This window comes from Squalius cephalus (genome assembly GCF_949319135.1).
Source record: "Squalius cephalus genome assembly, chromosome: 4".
NCBI classification, from domain to species: domain Eukaryota; kingdom Metazoa; phylum Chordata; class Actinopteri; order Cypriniformes; family Leuciscidae; genus Squalius; species Squalius cephalus.
Window position 1 is genome coordinate 36579585 of NC_137125.1, and position 25321 is coordinate 36604905.

Consider the following 25321-nt stretch of genomic DNA (forward strand, 5'->3'; position numbering starts at 1 on the left):
TTTCAAGTGCGGTCTGGAATAAAATACCCCTTTATATACTTTTCATTCTGTGTCCGGTGTTGTCACTATCTCACATACCGGGCTACATATATCATCATGTCATCAATTAAAAACACCCTAGAGATTTAAAACTGTTAGATGTAAAGGGGTTAACTTAAAATTAAGTTACTCAGCTGATATGACACAGCTAGATGTTTTTCTGTAATGCAGTGTTTAATTGAAGTAGAGGTGCTCCCGCAGAAATGCTAAAGTCTTGTTCCAAGCGTCCTCTTGTGCATACGCATGTGATTGGGTCTGTCCACCCCAAAGAATGATAACTGCAGCAACAACACCATGTAAAACAGATGTAAAACACACACACAATCACAAATAAAACCTAATACTGGCATTAAGACAATCAAAAAAATCAATTGATCATGCATGCATACGATATACCTTTCTGTTTTGTCAACTGTAGGTTGAAGTTAGTTGCACGAAAGTGAGGTGAGCAAGGCGGTTCAATTAGATGACCAGACCCGGGATAAGTCAGGACTTCCAACAAGTGCCGATTTCCTGCTTTCTCCATCATCATCTCAATCTGGGTTGAAAAGGTAAATACCAGGGATCCAAATCATGTCAAACAATTTAAATTAAAGCTTTTTAATAAATTAATAGTTAGTACATTTTTCATTTTCCATTACATAAATGGTACAAAAGGGGTTTGAAATGCCTTTTATTTTTAACTCTTTCCCTGCGCTTTTTTTAAGTTGCCGAAGCACCAGCATTTTTGATCATGTTCACAATTTTTGTTGTATGACTATCTGAACAGGCAATAAAAACATTGTATTCTAGCTTTATGTATTCTTTTCTTATCAATATAAGTAAGCAACATTTTGAACAAAAAGCTGAGAAAATCATGTTATTGTCAAAGTATTCGTCCAGATCACATCCCCAAAGCTTGCACTGTCCTATACCACTTCCTGGGTAGACATTTCATTCAGAAACGTTAAGCAGTTTTGATTTATATGCTGTTTAATGTTTGATGATCGCATTATTTTACTTGTGCATACGCAATGTTTTTATCTCTTGTTTCTGCTTCTTTTTGCTTCTGTGTTTTGATCCAGAGATTCGCCAATGGTGGGGAAAGATTTAAAAAACATTTCCGTTGTTTCAAAAAACCTTTTTTGCATGTTATCCAAATTTAGGCCATTTGAAAAGTTATTATCTTAACAGCAGACAATATAATACATAAGAAATGTAACTCACATCTTCAGCAGATTCAACTGCTGGAAAAGCCTGATCATCACCAGCAGTCACCAACAGAAGTGGACATTTTATTCTCCCAACCTGTGTGCATTTAAATAAAAGCAGACAATTGACATCACAAGAAAATATAAACAAGCAAAACAGACTAAATATAAACATATCCATAATATCAACATACTGTGTATACTCACATCTACTTTTACTGGTGGGTCTGGGGGAGTCGTTAAGATAACATCTCTGTGAATTACCTGGTTTTCCTCATTCACGCGTAGTTTATCTACATTCCTGGAATAAAAATGTTTGTGCTTTATATCATTGGTAAAATATTTACATTGAACAAATTTACTTGATATTACTGTTGTTTACAAAAATGAGCATATTATTACAATTATTTCAGTTAACATTGTTTTATCATACTGTGGTCCCATAATAAATCTGAACACTTAGGTCAAACCTAAAAAATTGAAATTGGCCAAATTGGCATTAGTTTGAAAGAAAAAGTGTTTTACAAAAATAAGTTTTATAAGTAGACATTGGTACAATGCTCAAAATGTACATACACAAACTTTCTGGTTGCCAAAGGTTAAAACACACACACACACACACACACACACACACACACACACACACACACACACACACACACACACACACACACACACACAAACAAACTTTCTGGTTATCAAAGATTAGAAGAACATGTCATCATGTGCAGCCACTGGTTTCTTCTAGTACAGGGATGCCAAACTCAGCTCCTGGAGGGCCACAGTCCTGCAAAGTTTATTTCCAACCCTGCTCCAATACACATAACGTAGCTTTCAAATAATCCTAAAAGACTTGAATAGCTTGATCAGATGCGTTTAATTAGGGTTGAAGCTAAACTCTGCATGAGTTTTACACTGGTGTTCGAGTCACCCCGTATATAGAGGCTACCTGGTCATCCCCATCCACTTTAACTAGTTTCTACAGAATTTCTTAAAGGGGGGGTGAAATGCTGTTTCATGCATACTGAGTTTTTTACACTGTTAAAGAGTTGGATTCCCATGCTAAACATGGACAAAGTTTCAAAAATTAAATTGTACGTTTGAAGGAGTATTTCTGTGCCAAAAATTGTCCTTCCGGTTTGTCACAAGTTTCGGAAAGTTTTTTTCGAGTATGGGTATGTGTGACGTCAGATGTAACGGAATTTCCTTATATGGGTCCTAAGGGCACTTCTCCGGTAAGATCGCGGGTGCGCGCACTCGTAGACCAGAGCAAGAGAGCGAAAGCAGTTCGCCATCAAAGCGCCCTGCCCGGCTTTTGGGAAGCCAATGTCACCAAAGAAGTGTGTTTTTGGTTGCCAGGGCAAGACAACCCTGCACAGATTCCCAAAGAACCCGGCGTTAAGGAACCCGTGGATGGAGTTTGTTTTTCCTGAGCATAAACGGAGTTGTGTAGACTGTTTGTTCCCTGCATTTCGACGATGATTGTTTTATAAACAAAGCCCAGATCGACGGATTTGCAGATCGTCTAATGCTTAAGGATCGAGCAGTCACAATGATAAAGGTTCGGTGAGTAAAACTGCTTCTATTGTCTCTGTGTGTTGTCACTAGCTCGGCGCGTTAGCACAGCTTTAGCGATCGCCCACAGGGCCCGCCTCCAGCCGCTCGGTTTTTTCCGGAAAGACTCGGTACAGCCTATCTTTCTTTTATAAATATAATAAAACTAAAGACTTTTTGGAGATATGAAGGATGCAATACTACTCTATAGGTACTCAAGATTAACAGGAGATTGAGTGAAAATGAGCATTTCACCCCCCCTTTAAGCGTCATATACAGTTTTTGTTCCTGCAGTTCTCCCAAGTATAGTTTTCTTTCCTGATGGACGTGTATCTTTCACTCTTTCCTATGCTGGTATGTGGTCATCCAAAAGCCTCACTGACAGTCAGGAGGCATAAAATAAAATGCCAGTTATGAATGTAACTGTGGTTCTATGAAAGCCAATGACAGAGATGCAGTACTTGTCAAGTTCTTACAATTTTTTAGTGCTCAAATTTTGGGCCCACAATGAATAACAAAAATTGCAAAACACATTATAACACCATAACATATTTTCTGTTTTCTGTGTCTTACTTTTTCATCTCCTCAATTAGTTCAAAGAGGTTTTTGTCAAAAGGAATCAGGTGACTTCCGTTAATACACACAGAGCACTGGGGCTAAAAGACAATAAATAGAGACTGATCAACATACCAATGTAATACAAGAAAAATATATCTGTATTCAAAATGTAGATTCATGTGTGTGGGTCTCCAACCGTTCTCCTGCAGAGCTACTGTCCTACAGTGTTCAGATTTATCCCCAATCAAACACACCTGAACCAGCTAATCACAGTGTTCAGGGTTACTTGAAAATTACAGGCAGATGTGTCGGAGCAGGGTTGAAACTGATGTCTGCAGGACAGTTGTTCTCCAGGAGCAAGGTTGGAGACCACTGGTGTAGGCCAAGCAAACCTTGATGACATCAGAGTAGGCCACAATACTGAGTGTGATTATACTTCCAAAAGACAGCCCAAGCACAGCGAGGTGATCCGACTGTACCACTGGATGATTCTTCAGGATCTGGTATGCTTTCTACATGAAATATGTACACACAAATATAAACGCACACATCTGTAAAGATTAATCAGCCTTTCACCACACAACTCAACTTAGGTTTGCATATACTCAAACCCAATGGATTCAGATTTTTGGGTGAAGGTTGGAGGTTTGTTCCACCACTTAGAGAAATTTTTTATATATGAATATATTTTAACTTTCTGCCTTTGATAGGATAGTTCAGTGAGAGACAGGAAACAATTGGAGAGGAGAGAAGGGAATGGGACCATAAGCCAGGACTTTAAGTCGGGTCACCCCAGGTCAGAGCAATAGCCTTGTAGGCATATGTCAGAGTGCTACACACAAGGCTTTTTTTTCCCTGATATTTTTTTTATTTAAATCGTTTTCCAGCATTTGTCCAGTGTGTGATCTCCATCCTTTCATGGATTAAAAGCCAGTCATGACAAACTTTACACAGAATTTGGAGTTGGCATAGAGTGAAATTTGGCAGTATAACAACTCCTTTATGAGAAAACAACTCTGTTATATCTGTCATGAGTTATTAACCAATAAAGCGGACAAGACAGGAGAAACAAACGGCATCCATCTTGTTTACTCTTTCAATTCTTTTCTTATACACATTACGTCAGAACAACACTTCGACAGTTCTGGCTTCCTTTACAAAATAGTAGTCAATATAATTCACCCTTTTTTAAGAACATCAGATTTTAGTAACATAGTCATTTAACCACCTAGGCTTCTGAACATAATGTTTGGGTCTAGTGGTATAAGTGTGTGTGTAGTGACTAGTGAGATTTCTCAGCCAGAGTTGTTGGTGTGCCTGGAAATGCAGTGAGATGGGAAGCATTCTGTGTTTTTCCATCACTAAAAACATATGTACCCACCACCATTTTTTTGGCAACCGTGAGAGGATCAGTAAACTTTGTGTCCCTTAGGAACATGCAAGGGGTTCTGTACCCTCACTTTGTGGCTATTTGTTCAGTGCCATAAAGGCCACAGTTCTTGGCTGATCTGAGAATGCATGGCTCCCACACCATAGTCATAAGAATCTGTGGAGACAATTGTGTATAGTGTTCCCCCTCCTGGAAACAAGGAGTGTAAGCACTCTGCTTAGCATCAATGTACTTTTTCATTTTGTGTTGCAGTCGCGTAACCCTTTGGCGAACATTCATGTCAGTTGGTGTGTTCACAGGAGCAGACGACTAAATGGACCGATTTGTGCACATTTGCCAGCCATAGAGAAGCTGAAAGGGTGAAGTACCAGTTGCAGCATGGTTGACACCTACAAGAAGTTAGTTACCGCAGGTTTCCATGGCTGATGTAGCTGGATGGCTGTTTGTGTTTGAGCACACGATTGAATGTCTCTACAGCACCATTAGCTGCCGGGAAGTAAAGAGAGGAACGATGATGACGAATATTCCTTCCTTCCAGAAAAGCAACAAAAGCAGCAGATGTAAACTGAACACCGTTATCAGTAACAATACTCAATGGTTTTCTATGGCGGCTGAAGACTCATGACAGAAATGAAACCACAGAATCCATTATGACAGTGTGAGTAAAGGAGATCTCAGGCCATTTGCTGTAATAATCAGTTAAAGTCATTGCAAACCTGCAGTCGGATGCAGCAGTGTCAAATGGCCCGACTATATCCACAGCCAGCAGCACTGGCTGGAGAGGAGCAGGGTGTGACTTGACCGTTTTGTTATTGAGCTGACACATGTGGCAGGAACGAACAGCAGCATTAACCTGAGCATCCATCTCTGGCCACCAATAAAGATCACGAAGGCATTGTTTGGTTCTCACCTCGCCTGATTTCCTTAATGCGCTATGGAGACCAGCACAGATCCAAGAGCAGCAGGTGCAATCGGCCGTGAGCCTCGGAAGACAAAAATGTACTTAACAGACAGTTCCAGACACTGTTCATAGTATACAGCAGCAAATCAACTTCCAGTTCCTTAGGTGAAGAAGGTCAACCATTAGAAATCTGTGTATGAAGTTTGTTTAGTGCAGGGCAAGAAGCACATGTAGCATCAATATCAGCAGCAGACAGAGAATTTTAGGTGGTAGATACAAAAGCAAAAAACTCATAAACATCATCAACAGGAGCTGGAGCAACAGCATTATCTGAAGAAGAAGCACAAAAGGGCAAAAGTGACAGATAATCAGCAGCAGCAATTTGAGAACCTGGCGTACCACATCATAATTAAATGACATAAGACGTGCAGACCACCTTGCTACACAAAGTCCAGAACAGCTGACACCCTTAGTGGTAAGAAGGGTTGTCAGTGCCTGATGATCTGAATGTAGAGTGAAACGCAGGCTCCACAGATATGTATGCCACCTCTCAACGGCCTACATGCACCAATTGCACCAATGCATAAAGTTCACAGTTTGTGACAAAATCAGGAATAAACTTACTGTACCACGACAAGTCCAAGTATGGAGTGCAATGTAGATCAGCATCAGATGACTGAAAGGTGCTTTGTCATGCATAGACATGTCATTTCCATGGATGATAATGTCGTCCAGGTAATTTTCAACCCCTGACAAGCCAGCCAGGATGATGGTCTTCATCTTCTGAAATGCTGCAGGCACCGAAGCCAATCCGTAAGGAACAACAATATGGAACAGTCCGTCGTGAGTAGTAAAGGCTGCGAGGTCATGACTGTCCTCATGCAGCAGCACTTGGTAGTAAGCATTAGTCAGGTCGATGGTAGTGAAAACAGTAGAACCTTTTAGAGTAGTGAGTATTTCTTCCATGTGTGGCAATGGAAAAGAGACCACGATCACTTTATTGAACATCCTAATTTTAACCCGCTTTTTCTGCATAAGATCAATTGGTGACACCCATGCAGAGGCGTCGATGCGTTTTACCACCCCATCTGCATTGCAAGCAATTTAATTTATCTGACACAGCACTATGAAAAGAGAGTGTCAGACAGCAACGTTTTTGACACACGGGTGTGATAGTTTCATCCAGCTTTACGTGGTGTATACAAGTTTTTAGCACATCCAAAATCAGTTGTCTCACCAACAATGTACTGAAAGACTGGCACAGGAGAGGCAGGCACAGGTAAAGCATTAGGAGGCAGGACTTGATTGTTTTCAATCCTCATGAGTGGTGTCCCTTTGTCCACAATAGGGCTGCAACTAACGATTATTTTGATAATCGATTAATCGGTCGATTATTTTTACGATTAATCGATTAATCGGTTTATGTACTTATATTTTAGTTTTGCCCATTTTTTCCCAAGTAAATTATTAATAAAGGGTCTTTATCATTCAACATAGACTTTTTAGAGATTTTAACCATTTTGCATTGTCATATCCTCATCAAAAACATACCTGAGTTTTATTATGTGTTACTAATCCTTTGTCGAACTCTTCTGCAATCAAAACACTGACCCATACGTACTCTAGCAAATTTCACAAGGAGATTTCAAATAATATTTTCACCGATGGCTGTCCTTAGGGCTACTAAAGTAGTTTAACATCCCGAACAAAGCTTATTAAGGAATCTTTCAGAACATATTTTCACTAAGAATAAGAATAAAACAGAATAAAATTGCAGTAAATTGCATTTTATTTTTATTTATTTTTTCCTGTAAACACACAGCTTATACCTGTGAAACAGCTTTATAGCTTATGCTGTGAAATTGTAAACAATCCTTCGAATAAAGTGCCAATGGCATGAAACCTGAATGGAATTCACATTTTAAAATAAAATTTAAAGTAAAATCCATCAGAAGGTTGTCCAGAAAAAAATTGGACACACACAAAAAACCTGCTGTATGAAAAAGAGCAGTGCATACTTAGAAAAAAAGTGCATTTCAAATACATTTAAACATTTACCTCTCTCATTCAGTCATAATTAGGCTGCAAGACTGAATTATGAACTGGTAAACGACAAACTGATCACAGAACATGTTTGTAAAGCTTTAAACAGCAATGTTATCAGCTTTTACGACTAAACATTTGCAAACAACATTGTACTGCAGAATCTGCGTATCAAATGATTTTGATTAATATGCGCGAGGGAGAGAGAGAGCAAGACAGCGCTCGGGTGAGTGCGCGCGCGCGCGGCCGGGGCTCGCTCGCTCGCTCGCTCGCTCTCTCTGCTCGTTCATATGCAAATGATACACTTTCACTCTATGATAGTTAGTTAGACTGTGCAATTAATTATTTTTTCTGAGAGAAGCCAGCTTCCATGACTTCCGGTAACTTTGGAAGCTCAAGTCGGCGGCGGTGTGAACGTACAGTTACTCCACTGCCGCTTGCTTCCGCCATCTCTTCTTCTTTATTGTTTATTGGCGGTTGGCAAACCAGCTTTTGGTGCATTTCCGCCACCTACTGGGATGGAGTGTGAATACCTAGGATGATGGAATGGAAAACTACTATCTAGTAACAAAAAAAAAAAAAAAAAAAAAAAAAAAAAAAAAAATTACTCCGCCATCTCGCTGAATGCTGCAGAGACGCTGTGCGGGACGCACGTGACATAAAACGAGGCCAGCTATTGGCTATTCGCTACTTCTCCTGCTGTACTGGCTGAGTAAAACCTCCGATAGCTCATTACTGCCACACTTTGGTCACCGCAGATTTAAAATATGCACGAAATGAGCCGCTTACGGCAAATAAAAGTTATTTAGCAACTAATCGATGACTAAATTCGTTGACAACTATTTTAATAATCGATTTTAATCGATTAAATCGATTAGTTGTTTCAGCTCTAGTCCACAATGTAGAACATAGCAGAATCTGAGCGGTCATTTAAGGAAAGTTTCACTGACAAACACCCAACCACCGGAATTTGGGCTTTCGAATACGTCACATGCCTGGCTGTGGGTTGTGTCAGCAATGTTTCTGAAATGGCATGCATAAGTACTGTAGGGCAGAATAGATACGAAAGACCCAGTGTCAACCACTAAATCCACCACACAAGTCTGTGAGTCAGAAGTAGATATAGTCACTGTGCTTGTAATGCTGGTACGCTGAATATTCTGTGTACAGTACCTCGTGCATGTTTGATTGCACATGTTTCTTTTTACACTTTATACACAGCGAAAGCATGACTTCCTCTTCCCCACCTGAGCAGAAATAAGAGGTGCATGTGACGGTTTTCTCCTTGTTCTGTGTTTTACTGTGTGCTGCACCGCTTGTATGGGGGCGGTAACTTGGCGTGAATTTTAAATAGATTTAACCAGATTGGCTGCAGGATCAATCTGGCTTGCTATCGTAACAGCTCTGTCCAGTCTAAAGGCCATTGCACACTGAGTCCGAAATTTTCGTATGCGTTTTTTTCGTGTTCGTCAGCCTTAAAATTCGTCACGCACAGAAACCTTGCACACTGAGTCCGATGCGTATTTATTAAACCTTTGTGGAAAAAACCCCCAAAAATACTAGATGGATTCTTCAAGCAGTGAGGATGATTTTGTTGCCCTCATTCTTCTTAAAAAGAGAAAAAAGAAAGAGGAAATATTGGGTCCATCCAATCCTGAGATTGCGCCGAGAGGAAGCAGAGTTTTTTTCACCTCCTTATCAAGGAGTTGCGAAATTATCCCGAGCGATTCAAAATACATCAGAATGTCAGTGGAACAGTTTGATGCTTTGCTAGTGATACTGGAGCCACATATTAAAAAGAAGACGACCAATTTCCGTGAACTAATCGATCCTGAACAGAGACTGGCAATATCTAAGATATGGACACACACACGTGCTGGGCAGACAGAACAGCTGGATTTTGTCGTTCGCTTGTACGGTACGTGGCTCTGAATTGTCAAAAAAACCTCTCAAAATACTGGCTGTGGATGCGAAAAACGCAGAAAATCGAACCCGATCCGAATTTTTTTATTACGGACGAAAGTTTCGTAGACAGTGTGCAAGCGTGATTGACATAACGTGAGGTCGATTTTTTTTTTTAACGTGCGAAAATTTCGGATGCGAATTTCGGACTCAGTGTGCAATGACCTTAAGATCTGTTTCTAGTAAAAGCCTCTTACGTATTTGTGAGATAAGCACATTCTTGCCTTGTAAGGCACCTGACAGCGATTACCAGCTACTATGTTAGCTTTTGGCACAAAGTAGACTTTCAATGCTTCCTCTGCATCCTTATACCTGAGGTAATGAGTAGAAAATCCATTGACCCTTTATGCTAAGGCAGTGAAGCAGCACAGCGCTCTATATTTCGTCCGGCCAGGCATCCCCTGTAGCTTCAATAATTTGTAGTTTATTTTATTTTTAATTATTTTATTTAGATTAAATTTTTGTAGGTAATATTACGGCATAGCAGCCTCACCGGGGCAAGGCAAGAAAAAAACTTTGGAAAGGCATATTAGCAACAGCCCTCTTCTTGACAAACGAAGTCACTATTTGTCTAGTCATCTAGTCACTATTTGGCCCTTGTAAAAATCACTAATTTTTCCTGCTTCCAACACATGAAATTCAAGAACTCCCTGTTGAAAAAACAGCTAAAACTAGCCTAAGCTGGTTGGCTGCTCTCAACTGGTTTAAGCTGGCCTCCCAGCCTGACCATCTAAAGAAGATTCTTCTTCCTTTTCTTCAGCAGGGCTGACCATTCACTTGCTGCCTAATAAATCCCACCCCTTGACAGGTGCCATTGTAATGATATAATCAATGTTATTGACTTAACCTTTTGTGTACAATGTTGTGGCTAATCAGTGAGTACCTAATATTATCACATTTACTTTGATGGCCAAGAATTTCTTTGAGCTTCTCCCTCTGGAAAAACAGGCAACTTATAGGGCCCTATCTTGCACCCAGCGCAATTGACTTTGTACACCGACGCATGTTTCATTCCTATTTTGCACCCGCGCAAAGCGCGCTTTTCCCTCCACAGAAGCACGTGGCTAAACTAGGGAATGAACTTGCGCTCCCTGGGCGGTTCAGCGCAAAAAAGGAGGCGTGTTCCGGCGCAAACAATCCCTGGTGCTATTTTACTGTTCCATAAAACAATTGCGCCACTGGCCAGAAAAAACCTAGTCTAAAGTCAGTGGTGCGGTGCGCGTTGTTCATTATGCTATTTTAAGGGCGCATGCTTGACCATAATGTATAGCCTGCACAACGCGCATACACTTTGATTCTCTAATCTACGCAGAAGCAGCAGTTTTTGTTATGTTCTTCACTTACATTTGCTCCTCTTAGCTCTCAGTCCATACTCCTCTAATCTTGTCAGAACTGCATCCAGGTTTGCCAAATGTGTGTCATCATCTGGCCTGGTAACAATAATGTCATCCAAGTAGCATTGTGTACCTGGTAGCCCTTGTAGCACCTGGTCCATGGCCCGTTGCCAGATCGCTGGGGCACTGGTGATGCCAAACACAAGCCGACTATACTGGTATAAGCCCTTATGAGTGTTTATGGTCAGATATTTCCGTGATGATTCCTCCATTTCCATCTGCAGGTACGCCTGAGCAAGATCAATCTTTGAGAAGCGCTCCCCATGTGATAACGATGCGAAGATGTCATCTATACGCGGAAGTGGATATTGGTCTGGATGTATGACAGGGTCAACTGTCACCTTGAAGTCACCACAGATGCGTATTCTTTCAGTGTCCTTTTTGCCTACAGGAACTATAGGCGTCGCCCATTCCGACCAATCCACCTTTGACAATATTCCTTGGTCCACCAGGTGCTGGAGCTCTGCATCCACTTTGGGGCGTAAGGAATAGGGAACAGGGCGTGCCTTGTGGAATCGTGGCTTTGCATTGTCCTCGAGTTCAATCCGTGCTTTTATGTGTCTCAGGGTGCCGATGCCCTCATTGAACACTTGTGCATGTTTTTCCAGAATTTGAGTCAGACGTTCATCTGCACACTGTCTGTTCTGTTTCTTAGCAATTTGCATTGCTTTAATCTCATGCCAGTTGAGATGGATGTGCCTCAGCCACTGTCGTCCAAATTGTGGTACGCCACCATCCCTCAGTACATATAGCGCCAAGTTGCATCTCTGATTTTCATATTTCACATTTACTTTCAGTTTTCCCAATGGAGTGACCCTCTCGCCTGTGTATGTTCTCAGTTTCACATTTGTGTGCTTCAGTTTCAGTTTTGGGAAATTTTCATTGTAGTCTTTAAAGGATATGATAGACAGTGCTGAACCAGTGTCTAGTTCCATTTTTAATGGTACTCCATTTACTTTAGGTTTCAGCCATATCACACTGCTGCTGTCATCATCCTCTGTTGAGTACAACTCTAATCATGACAGATTTTCTTCATTTGAGTCATCAGAGTCCGTTTCTGCAACTCCATATACTCTTCTGTCCTTCTTTCCCGTGTACTGTCCCTTTTTGTCACTGTATTTTGATTTACACATTTTCTGTATGTGTCCTCTTTTGTTACACTGTCTGCAGTCTTTATCTTTAAACCAGCAATCTGCAGGGTCATGTGACTTTTTACCACATCTGTAGCATGGCTGTGTTTTATCCTTTTTCTTTGTGTGTAACTTGTGCACAGAGCACATTTCAGTGTTTTTACCTTGTAACTCGCCTGCATCCTTTGCTGCAGTTTCCACTGATATGGCGATCTCCAGTGCACGAGTTAATGTTAGATTTTCCTCTGTGAGAAGCCGCCTCTGAGTGCCCTCGTTGTGCAGCCCACACACAAGCCTGTCTCTGAGTGCGTCCGACAGCCCCTCCCCAAACTGACAATGCTCTGCCAGTCTCCGGAGTTCTGCCATATACTCCGACACGGATTCAGTCTTCAGCTGATTTCTTTTATGAAAACGGAAACGCTCCGCAATAACCAGCGGCTTTGGATTTAAATGCTTCTGTAAAAGTTCCGTTATCTCCGTGAACGTTTTATCAGCCGGTTTTGCCGGTACGATGAGGCTGCGCAGCAAGTTGTACGTTTTAGCACCCATAACACTGAGGAGGACGGCCACTTTCCTCTCATCCTCTATTTCGTTTGCCACACAATACTGTTCAACTCGTTCCACATAAGTTGTCCAGTCTTCTACGGTGGTATCAAAACTGTCCATATGTCCCACACTCGCGAACATTTAGACTTTGTGCCAGGTGATTTACTCTCGTCACATCCTCTTTTTACCTTGGCGTTGTGTGTACATACGTCCCCACCTCCGGGTAGCTAGTCCAGCAGACACGCGGCCAGGCCGACGATATTCCACAAAAAAAAAACAGGACAATAGAGTTGACTTTCTCCACATGTAGTCCGTCCGGAACACGTAATGGGTCGATATAACCTCGTCGCCAATTCTGTTATGTTCTTCACTTACATTTGCTCCTCTTAGCTCTCAGTCCATACTCCTCTAATCTTGTCAAAACTGCATCCAGGTTTGCCAAATGTGTGTCATCATCTGGCCCGGTAACAATAATCCCATCCTCGTCGCCAATTCTGTTATGTTCTTCACTTACATTAACAGCAATAAATGATGACTTGAATCACGAGATACAGTGAACAACTTCTTTACTGTTCAAGTGCAAATCCAAAAACATATCAATGCGCCAAAGCTGCACTCAACCGGTAACTCTTAGTATAATGACAGTTAACTCAAATACAGAAAGTAGTGCCATTTTACTTATATAAGTTTAGGTGTACTTCAGACATTTTGTATTATGTTTCCAAATACATAACAGTTTTCATTTTTGCAAATCATATTATTACAAACGATAGATAGATAGATAGATAGATAGATAGACAATTTATTATAAAAGCATACATCTAGCTTACACATTTACCCACATTATTATATGCCTGTTTAACCGAAGCTAATTTGGGTGTTTCTCCATCCCCAATGTCAATTCTCTCTCTTTAACGGCCGTGACGAGAGTGTTGCTCTCCTCGGCTGTGAACCGCTCCTGGCGCGCGCCTGGCAAATCCGCCGTTATAATAGCAATACGCCAAGGAAAAAGCGCGTCTGCTCTTAAAGGGAATGTGAGATGATGCTCTGATTGGTTTATTTCACGTTACGCCCAAACCACACCTATGAATAATGAAGCTACTTCAGACCAACCCCTTTTAGATTTGCGCTGGGCGCAAGAGTCATTTATCCCGCCGGGAAAATAGCAACAGCGCTGAGACCCGCCCACAAAGTTACTTGCGCTTTGCGCTTTGACACTTGCGTTTCAGATCGTTAAAATAGGGCCCATAATGTCAAATCACATCAAATGTAATGCCAAGGTTGATCCACATTAGGAGACTGTCAAAAGTTCTAAATTACCTCAAAGTAAGAAATATCAACATCTTGCAATCTTAATCCTTTTGGAGCGAAGTAATCAAGTGCCATGGATGCAAAGCCATGAGATGCAAGCAGGGCAGAGCGGTATTCAACCAAACCACCACCTGCTCCCCACAAGTCCAGCACTCCTGGGTATGGCCCAGGGCCTAGAAACACACAGCAAGTAATTTTTACACACAAGTAATTATCATGACTTCTTTAACAAAAGATCTATATTGACCCCTGGAAACACCAGAGAATATGAACCAATGCCAAATTGAACTTAAATAGTTATGAGTGATTAGAAATCTGTTATTTAATTTGTGTGTGTGTGTGTGTGTGTGTGTGTACCTGGAGGTAAGAATAGTGTTCCTTGTACTTCTTCCTCCCTGATGTTTATCCTTTTTACACCTGGTGCTACATGCCAGCGCTCTATGACACTCGTTGCCAGGGGTGGTTTCTGGCTGAAGCCTTGAGATAGATGCCCACTGTATACTGAAATGTGAACTACCATCGGTGTAAGAACATCCCTCTTGCGTATTCTGGAGTAAAGAGTATGTAGTTAGGTAACAAAAGAGAGTGTCAAACCCCTCAAATAAAAAGGAAACCTGAATTTAAACTTGGTAATAAAAAGCACACACTATATTTTTCTAGTCTAATCTACCTGAGTCCTTGTTGACTTCCTGGTACGGGTCTCATGCTCCACAGCAACCCCATTGCCTCTGTTCCTTCATAAGTGCCTCCCAAACTTTCATATTTGGTCCCTAAGGTATATATAATAGGGCATATCCACATCATGTACTTAATGTCTTGATCATTGTTCGCTCAAGAAATATACTGTAGAATTCTATATCTGTAGAAATATGTGACAGCCCAAAGAGTTGGAATTCCATGCTGAATCATGTTTATTTCCAAAGTATCCTCCTCATCTACCTAACTGTTGTCTAATGCACTATACAAATAAATGGAAATTGTTGCTGTGAAGGTACAGTAAGTTGAATTAATTTATTGTACTGTTTGGAAAAACTGCTGGAAGATCCAGCTAAAACCAGCTTTCCATTCTAAGTTTCTAGCTACTTCAGCTGTTAGTCATTTATGACCATTGGCTGGTCCAATTAGTGGGTTGGTTGTCAACCTGATCAACCTGGTTGAGGCTGATGGTGAAGGTTACTTAAATTATGTAGTTTGAAACATGACTCAAACACCTTAAGCCGGGAACAAACTACTCGACTATCAGGCCGATTATGACTGATCATGCCCAAACAGAGCAGGTCTGTTCCAGTTAGGCCCAGGTGGTGTTTACCGTCTGTCTTTAAATTTGTGTAGTGTGCAGTGTTTTAAGATTATAATCTTAATTTAAGAACCAGCCGTTGCCAGTCGTCCTCAAAGATTTTACTAAACACGTTCAATATTTGCAATTGATGCCGGCGACTTCGGAGATGCATTTCCTGTCAAACATCTTGCATCCTTATTTATTTATTTTTGCAAAATAGTTTTTCTTGATTACGCATCTTATTTTAATGTTTCTTTTATATGATTTCATAAGTTAACATAAAGGCAAGATAAAGGTTTTTAGGCTATTCATTTTGTTCTGCAAACAAAAAAGTGGAACTGCATTCTGAATAAATTCAGATTAGGCAGTGATTTCTCTCATTTTAAAAACAATATTATCAAGTATTCTCTCATTTGGATCTGCCATCTAATACAAGTTAAACAGAAAAAAATAAAATTATAGCTTATTTATATAACTGTACATAAGCTATAGTCTCACGTAGGGGTCAGCAACCTTTTTGTCATAGTGGCATTTTTACGTTTTTGAGTGAATTAATGTGCCAATCGAATCTTCAATTCCTGCGCTATATGAATGTAGCTGGTTAAGTGGTTATCAGTAAGAGGGCGTGTCCAGTCAGGTAATTAGAGGGTTTTTAAGAAGGCACCCGAAAGGAGGCCTCGAGATGGGGTCCGGTCTTATGCATTGAAGCGTGCTGTCCAATAGCTCTTCCTTGTTTGTTTTTGGATGGACATGAGCTGGGTGAGCAGGTAGGCTAAGTGAATATTGATGGGTTTTTGTTTCACGTGTTGTAACTTGTTTCACTACATCAGGCTATTATGCTTTAATGCAGACGCAACATTGTGGATGGTTTGGTAGGCCACTGGCCATGCCCAGTCACCGTATAAGTTAAATATTGATTAATCCTTATTAAAGTTACCTAAGTTATTCAGTCAAGAACAGTAAGTGATTTTGGTAACACTTTACAATAAGGTTCATTAGTTACCTTTGTAAACATGAACTAAGAATGAACAGTAATTCTTCAGCATTTGTTAATCTTAGTTAATATTAATTTCTACATTTATTCATACGTTATTAAAATCAAAGGTTGTATTTGTTAACATAATTTAATGCACCGTGAACTAACATGAAAAAACAATGAACAGCTGTATTTTTATTAACTAACATTAACAAAGATTAATAAATACTGTAACAAATGTATAGCTCATAGTTAGTTCATGTTAGTTAATAAATTAACTAATGTTAACTAATGAACCTTATTGTAAAGTGTTACCGTTATTTTTTTCTTTGTCCTTTGTTGTTTGATTAACATTAAAACAAAGACTCTGGAGTGGACTCATAGAGTGAGGTGGACTCTGAAGCGAACTCATGGGTTGGATCAGGCTCTGGAGTAGACTATTCAACTGAAGCACAGTGCACGACCCAAACACACCAAATAGCCATCGCCGTAACAGGGAGTATAGTAGACAGTGGGACCTCCTCAGAGACCCCCAGGTTTGACATTACTGCTGAGATGCCAGCTGCTGGCACCGACGTCTGCGGTGTGTCCTTCCAGACTTGAAGCCCATCTCAAGTGCTTAGGGAAAGCCTTAATGTCTTCATGTGCAGTGCTCATGACAACAGGGAACACAGATGTGATGTCCATGACGGCTGAAGACTCTAACTATTAGTTCATGATGGCTGGAGATTCTGGCAAAATGTCTGTGAAAGTTGAGGCTCTCGTATGCCGGCCATTTCGTGAAGAGGCTCTTGAGTGGCATCCACGATGGGAAGAGGCTCTGACATGGTGGCCATCTTGTTTGAAGACACAGGCGTAGCGGGCATCTTGTCTAAGGATTCTGGTGTGGCGGCCATGTTGTAAACTGGCTCTGGTGCAGGAACTACAGGACGGGAAGGTACATAAAGCTTGGGGCTAGCAACCATCAGAACTGGGCATGCTGGTGATCGTGGTGGACCAAGCTCCTTGGCCACTGGAGCTTGGCCGAGGACTTGCAAGCGGCCTGGTGCACTGAAGCAGAAAAGCAGTCCATCTTGTTGTGCAAAACTGGCTTCGGGGGAGTGAGCAGCCCACCCTTGGAGGGGTTATGGTGCCCGGCGATAGAAGGCTCGATGGCGGGGGATCACCCATGCCGAGAGCCGCCATGTCCTTTACCTTGGCCCGCGAGACCATGTTTTAAATCGAGCGGGTCGCTCCAGTTGTTCCTTGTGTGCTTTGCGCACGCTGGGAGGACGGGGAAGAGAGTTGTTTCCTCAGGTACGGGAGGTTTCCCGCAAAGATGTCATCTTCGGGGAATGCAGGATTGGGCCGGTCAGTCGGGTTGAAGGACGTTGCGCCCCGGGAAGCCCTTGGTATCACATCATCGTCACCATGTCTCCCATCCGAGTCAGAAAGGCCGAACTCGATGCATTGTGTCGCGGCAACAGGAGTTTCTTCGGCAGCATAAGGCAATGGCTGCAATTCTCCGGGTTCTCCGAAACCTCTTCTGCATCCTTGAAGCCCAAGCAGACCACGCAGAACGGGTGAAGGTCTTTCATGGCGATCAGTGCACAACGTGCGGCCGGGCAGGCCCGTGATAGGCTGTCTACCGAAGAAGCGGCATATTTGGAAAGCGCCATACAGCGAAAAAACTGAGAGAAATCCGTGGATGGCCGCCGTTGAAAAGGGGAGCAAGTGAAAAAATTAGAAGAGCGTGGGCAGCTCAGGATACAAACACAGTTAAATTTAGGTTTTGACATTTGTTTGTGTTATGTTATATTAATTGTGCATTAGTCTCTACTTATAATATGCTGGGAAGGTCAGTTGAGCAACAAGATAGCATCACATCTCAATTCCCACAAGGATGCATTTTGTGTCCCAGCATCCTTCCGAGTTTGTTATTTCAAGGTTGCCTGGCAGGACTGGTCTCCACGAGAACGCAAGTTTGTTATTTGCGTTCTTGTAATTGAGAAACAGCCAATGTGAGATGCTCTGCTCTGTACACCTGTCATGAGAGGTTTCAGTAACTCAAAGTAATAGAGATTTGAGCTGTGTGTCATCTACACCTTTTCATTCTAACAGTAACAATAACTGTTGTAATCATAGTATTCCAGTGAAACTGTGGTTACCATTGTAACCTTTGTAAGTCATGCATTAGACATTAGACTACCATGCACCTGTAACTGTTCCGTGTTCATCACTGATGTAGTGTCCAAATGCCTCCCAGAAGTCCTTATCCTCTGTTTGAAGTAGAGAGTGTAGTGTCACCTTATGACTTGGTGGTAAATTTGTTACAACAATCCGAAACTTCTCATCCACCAGCCCTCGACTGGGATGGACAGAGAGTATTGGACATGTCCTCTTCTGAGTGCTCACATTCCTATACAGAGATTACAGGAGAGATTGAAACATTCATGGTTACTATAAACTTGCCATTTTTCACTTCCACCCAAAGAAACATCTGAAAATCCTTCTGGTTTACCTTAATTTAGCTTGTGTTTATAAGGAATATGGATGATAGCCGGAGAATACTATTCCAAAAGGATTTGAATTCTTTATCTCAGGTTTAGGTGTCAGGCTGACAATACCTTATAAATCCAACCTTATTTAGTTTCCAACTGCATTAAGCAGTATTACTTGTTTGCTGAAGTTCAAGAGATAATTAAGCAAAAATATGAAAAATGATAAGAACATGCTTCCCACATCTCTACTTTATGTAATTTATCTTCTGCATGATTATGGTTCAATCTATTAATGGCAATTTGGTCACATGCCACCTCCAAATGTGTTTTGGGAATAATCTGATCACAAAACAATGTGGATGCCATTCGGATCAATTGGATGTAAATGGTGCCATATACTCTGATCATAGGTGTTTTAGATATCAGACTCTGATCATTATGTTACAGTGTCCATTTAGAAACTGTCATATACAATTATATGTGCAAAAATTAGATGTTAAATGGTAGCCATGGCCTTTACCATGGGTAAAAACCCTTAAAAAAAAATGTAATGAGTTAAAAGTGGTTTGATAGTATTTAGTGGGTTTAACTATAAGATGAAATGTGTTCAACAGTGAATTTATACAAATCAAATGACTTACCTTAAGGATATCAGGTTGCTCACACAGTTTATTTGTTTTAATGCTGTTACACGAGCCATATACAGAAGTTTATAATTAAAAAATGCTGCAGTGAAACTCCTCATAATTGTTGTGACAGTTCTTCAGGGCAAGGAGAAGACAGAGGTGTACTTTTTTCCAACAGTTCTCTCAACAAAACAAACACTGACCCTAACAGTTCCTTTGGCTTTGTTCTCCACAGAGACGCACACAGACACGAATTCACCAAGTTCTCTCGCACCTTCCCTGGTTGCTTTTATCCTGTCGCTCCAAGCCAATTACTGGAATGAGAAACTGGCAATAATCATGCTGCACTGACCTTCTTACTCACCACTCCTCTCTTGGCTCAGGTCCCCAAGTGGGTCCTAAAGAACAGGATTGAAAACCACTGGACTAGAGTGACTATCTAGCATGAGTAGACATGTCATATGCTCTGTGACATACTGTTCCATTACAGCTCTCTTATCTTTCATAGAGTACAATTTTACATACTTTCGGTTTTGGAGAATTAGTTTCGGAGAATTAGGACATATTTATTTCCTGATGGTGTCACAGGATCTTCAGTAATATCAGCTGCCACCTTTCCAATGGGTGATTGGCATGAATAGTCTGTATGGAAGATACTCGGTGTGGGACTGGCATATATCTTAACTGGCATGAAACACACTAACACACTTCACAAACACAGGATAGTATACAGAAATGACTGAAAATGCTAGGGAGAAAAGTGGAGGCTGACAGAAATCAGGTTTGAGCTTCGGCCACTTGTACAAAAGTGGTTACTTCTTCAAATTATAATGGGAAGAGATCCAATGAACCATCCTGTAAATGTGGGGTAACTGGTCGCTGTAAAACGAAATGTGAAACTTAGTGTCATATATCAGCACCAGCTGTACAGAACTGCAGGAGCCATTTATTTGCCTTATTTGAAAGATCATTTTTCAGGCATGAAAACTCCTCACCTTTCGGCAAAATTCGCCGTTTTAAAACCAAAATGGGTCACCTACGTGATTTGTGCAGATCCGATGAGAAAATATTTATTGGGAGGGGGGGGGGGGGGGTCGTGGTCGAGGCCAGCATTTACCCGCTATAAAGTTACTATAAACTTCGCAGCTTTTAAAAACAATCATCATTCCTAATGCCGAAACCTGACAGCCAATACGAGTCAGAGTAACGTTAGGGCAGAAATGTTTTCAAAGTCTTTTACACCGCGAGTCTGACAACTGGACACACTGCCGAACAAAGAACCGCACGTCGGAAAGTAAGCCTGAGGTAAGTTAGCTTACAATGTTAACTGTCCTGTCAGATACAGACAGCGATGTTGCCAATGTCATTATTTTTAATTTTGACATAGAAGTGGGCGGGATAATATCGCGAGCGGGCGCGGGCGCCGTGAGCTCTGCCTCTGAGCGAGCAGGAACGAATAACAGTGAGTTGTTGTCGAAAAAGATGGATAACGCAAAAAAGCTGTCGGGGGCTAAAAATAGAAAAAGAAAGAGAGGAAATGAGATGGCATGTCAACTGATGCGACAGCAGCTAAATAAGTGGATGGTGAAAGGCTACAGGTAGGATTTTGTTTTGTGTGACGTCCAGGCATGTAGGCTAATGCCATCGGGACTACCGGGAGATGCCCGGTGGGCTGTCGTGCTTTTTGGGCCGATACATCTCTCATACTTTTTTTTTTTTTTTTTTTTTGTCTTAACCAGTGTTGCCAACTAATTTTCAGGGGAAGTTGCTAAAGGCAGATCGATTTGTTGCTAAAAGTTGCTAAATGACGTTGTGACGTCATTGCGTTATGACGTCATAACGTAATCACAACGCAAAACTACGCCATTATGTAATACGTAGATATTATTGTTTGTTTTATATATATATAGGCCTATATATATTATTATATATATATATATATATATATATATATATATATATACTTTTTTTTAACTAAAAAAAGTTGGTTTAGGGTTTAGTTACCCTTAAAGGAGAACTCCAGTCAATTTTAACATTGAGCTCATTTTTTTGTAAATTTGGAGTGCTGTCAGTACAGAGAACAACGACAAAAATCGGTGTTGCCTACACCGTGTTATCCTCTTTTTAAAATTTGCACCCTGTTGACTTCAATGGGGCAAGTTTTAAACCTGCTTTTAGCCTCTTAACATCCTTCATGTGTCATTACAAGTGCACCAGCCATGTGAGTGATTCCTTCAGAGTAAACACGGGTGAATCTGACTGCAGTAGATGTGAAAGATATCAATAAAAGTGATGTTAATTCAGCCAGCGCACATACCTGTATTTACATCCTGTTTTCGGTCGAAGTCCACAGTAGTCGATTGTCGAGTTCACGCACGTGATCATAGGTAACTAAACCTATGTGCGTGAACTCGACAATCGACTACTGTGGACTTCGACCAACTAATGAATGATCCGTAAGACTGGGGCTTTATTAATGCTGTTCATTTATTCAAGTAATTCATTTGACATTTGGGTATAAATTGTTTTAATTCTACAATATATGCTGTAAAAAGGCTGTTCAACCTCTTCAGGTAGAACGGTGACTACTGCAGTTCAAATTTCCTATTGGAAGTTGTGGTGCCCTTACCAGCTCACCACGCCCTTGCGAGTGTTGTTTGGATTAGAGTCACTTTCCAAAAGTTGCTAAAAGTTGCCAAATAAATTTAAAAAATTGCTAAATTTGTTGCTAGGTGCTTTTTGAAAAAAAAGTTGCTAGGGTAGTCTGAAAAGTTGCTAAATCTAGCAACAAAATTGCTAAGTTGGTAACACTGGTCTTAACGCCCCATAAAACTCGTACATCGGCGGCCCATACGTTTTGTTTTGCTTACTTGGCGGCGCTGGGTTAGACAGTGCGTAATTAGTGTGTAATTCATTGGTCAAAAAAAAGTCAGCGCTAGTTTTTTTTTTTTCTGACACCCGATGAAACACGTAGATCAGCGGCCCATTGGTTCTTTTCTTGATTGACACTGGGCTAGCCCAGTCACATCTTTAATGTGAAGTATAGAAATATACTCTTTCAAGTATAGAAATTAGTACAAAACTAATTATGAAAGTTTCCTTTATTTTTCAGTACATTTGTTTTACAATATATGGCTATTACTATCATGGGATTAATATTATAACTATTATTGTAGTAGTAATGTAGACAGATACTGTAACTAAAAGAGTTTTAAATTTTTCTTTGTTTAATTTGCACCAGATTGATGAATTTAACATTAAAAAGCACAAAATTTTCTGACGGGGGAGCATGCCCCCGAACCCCCCTAGAGTGGCAGAGGTCCACTCACCACAGTGATCCAAAAACTCCTGTGAGAAACACTGGTATTACTATGCCAATGCAGCTTACAGCTTTTTGGGGGGGATTCATCACTGGAGTATAGTTCAATTCTATTAATAAGTGAGAATTTTGTACTTATTTCATCTGTTCGTGTTAACTTTTTTGGGGGGGGGGGGGGGGGGGGGGTATATATGCCGCATCCTTCTCACCTTTTTTATCCCTGACCTGTTTTCATGCCTGATTTTTGTTAATCTTTGTTTTCTTGAGATGTGCACCTTCTGCAGGACAGAAGTTTAAAGGCCTCGGTGTGGCTTGCTTGGGAGTACATGGTCTTTAGACATTGCCTTCTGTTTGTTTGTCAGCCAAAGTTGTTTCATTAAGTTTGCATTACATTTTCTAACAGTTTATTTTCTCAGTAATCAAACCTACAATAAACAACAAGAAATGCACATACAACTTTTTGGACAATGGATTTTTAAGATAAAGAAAGTGTCTAACCCCTCAGCAGACATGATATGACTAACATGACAATTTGATTAAAGATAGTCACTAGAACAATAAAGCAATATTACAATTTATTCATTTATATATTTATATACATATTCATTTATAGCTGGTTCTTGTAAAATGTAATTTAGTTACTATCTAACTGGTCACGTGACATGATTAAACTTATTTTATTTGCACATCCCTGAAATGAATATTTTGTTTTTTATGGATTTAGTATACAGACCCTTTCCAAAAAATTAGAATATCATGGAAAAGTTTATTTATTTCCATAATTCCATTCAAAACGTTAAACGTCCATAGATTATAGATTCAGGGCCCACAACTTAAACGATTTCAAGTATTTAGTTGTTTATTTGTATATAATTTGGGCTTCCAGTTCATAAAACCCACGAAAACAGGATTTCAAAAAATTTGAATATTACATGAAATCACACAGTAATTACACAGTGATACCATGGTCATTGAACCAGGTTTTGGTTCTTTTGGCAGTGTGGGCAGGTGCAAATCCTGCTGGAAAATGAAGGAAGCATCTCCATAAAGCTTGTCTGCTGAAGGAAGCATGAAGTGCTCTGGAAATGTCCTGGTAGACGGCTGCGTTGAGTGGACAGCACAGTGGACCAACACCAGCCGATGACATGGCTCCCCAAACCAACAAAGACTGTGGAAACTGCACACTGGACTTCAAGCATCTTGGATTGTGTGCCTCTCCATTCTTCCTCCAGACTCTGGGACCTTGTTTCCAAATGAGATGCAAAATTTGCTCTCATCAGAAAAGAGGACTTTGGTCCACTGTGCTTTATTAAATCCAGAGTCAACGCAGCCGTCTACCAGGACATTTTCAGAGCACTTCATGCTTCCTTCATTTTCCAGCAGGATTTGCACCTGCCCACACTGCCAAAATAACCAAAACCTGGTTCACCAGGTGTGTGTTGTTTGCCAATCTCCCCTTGTGTATGTATACCCCAGTGTTTCTCATGGTCCTTGTCTGGTGTTGTCCTTCTATGGATGTTACGCGTGTGCGCACTTGTTGTCAGTTTTGTTTGCCTTCCTTGCCTGTGTCTAGATTTATCAGTTTTCCCTGGATTTACTTTTATTATGTTTGTTTGAGTAAATGTTTGCTGCATCTCGCTCTCTGCCTCGTCCCTGCTCACAAATTACATATATATTTCATTACAAACATTGATTTGCAGTTAATTGTAACTTTGAGAATTTAAGGGAAATAAAATAAAATGATAGATAATTTATATAGTCTATTATTTTCACGGTGGTGGTTGTAGTAACAAGCATGAAGAAGAAGATGAAGGCAATCAGTTAACGTTTAATCAATCAAACAGGGTATTCCACAAAACAGATCAACCACAACACATCCAAAACTGACTGTAACGAGGTTCAGTGTTGTGGGAAGAAGGAGGCGGGAACCGGTGAACATTCAAAGACTTTAATGACATAAAATAAATCAAGTAAAAGTAAAAGAGAGCATCCCCTCACGGACGACTGCTGTCACATAATAAAACATAAAAACCACAAAATAAAATCCAGGCCTGGCCTCTCTCGATCTCCACTGTCGTCGCTCCTCCTTTTATGCTTCCGCTCCTCCGTGAGAGATACAAGAGCGGTGTGTCTCACAGGTGTCGCTCATTAGCAATCACGCCACCCACGGCCCTCAGCCTCGTCCTGCTCGCCACACTGACGACACCGGACACTGAACTGAAACAAAACTGAACGTATTTACAAGTTATAATGAGGGTGATTGATGAGTGCACAGCTGAACATAATTAGTGTCCGTGACAACAAATGAGTGACGAAGGCAGGCGATGACGAAACATAGCGAGTCTAAACTAACGTGACCTTGCACCGTGGAGAAGAGGCTAAGTGGATGGTGAAGGGATGCTCAAGGGGCCTGGCAAAGGGATGGCACTAACAGGCAGGAGGAGGCTCTGGATCTGGACGGACGACCGGGAGGAGTCCAGGGTGGTGATGATGGTGGAGTGAGCCAAGGGATGACCTTGAGCAGGGGATGATAGTTCTTCATCCAGGCCACAGCCAGGGGAGTGCCCCATGGCGGCATTGATGGAGCGAGGAGCAATGGAGGAATTCTGGTGAGGGCCGCCAT

General features: G+C 41.0%; 1 protein-coding gene across 1 annotated transcript; it reads right to left on the minus strand.

Moving 5' to 3' along the window:
• Positions 1-213: 213 nt before the first annotated feature.
• LOC307157687 (peroxisomal succinyl-coenzyme A thioesterase-like) lies at positions 214-25321 on the minus strand (the record flags this gene model as incomplete). Its single annotated transcript, XM_079869613.1, has 11 exons — positions 214-317; positions 436-577; positions 1246-1326; positions 1437-1530; positions 3357-3439; positions 3734-3853; positions 14028-14191; positions 14376-14566; positions 14689-14788; positions 18469-18671; positions 25131-25321. 11 exons carry the CDS (start codon positions 25319-25321, stop codon positions 214-216), a joined length of 1473 nt encoding a protein of 490 aa, XP_079725739.1.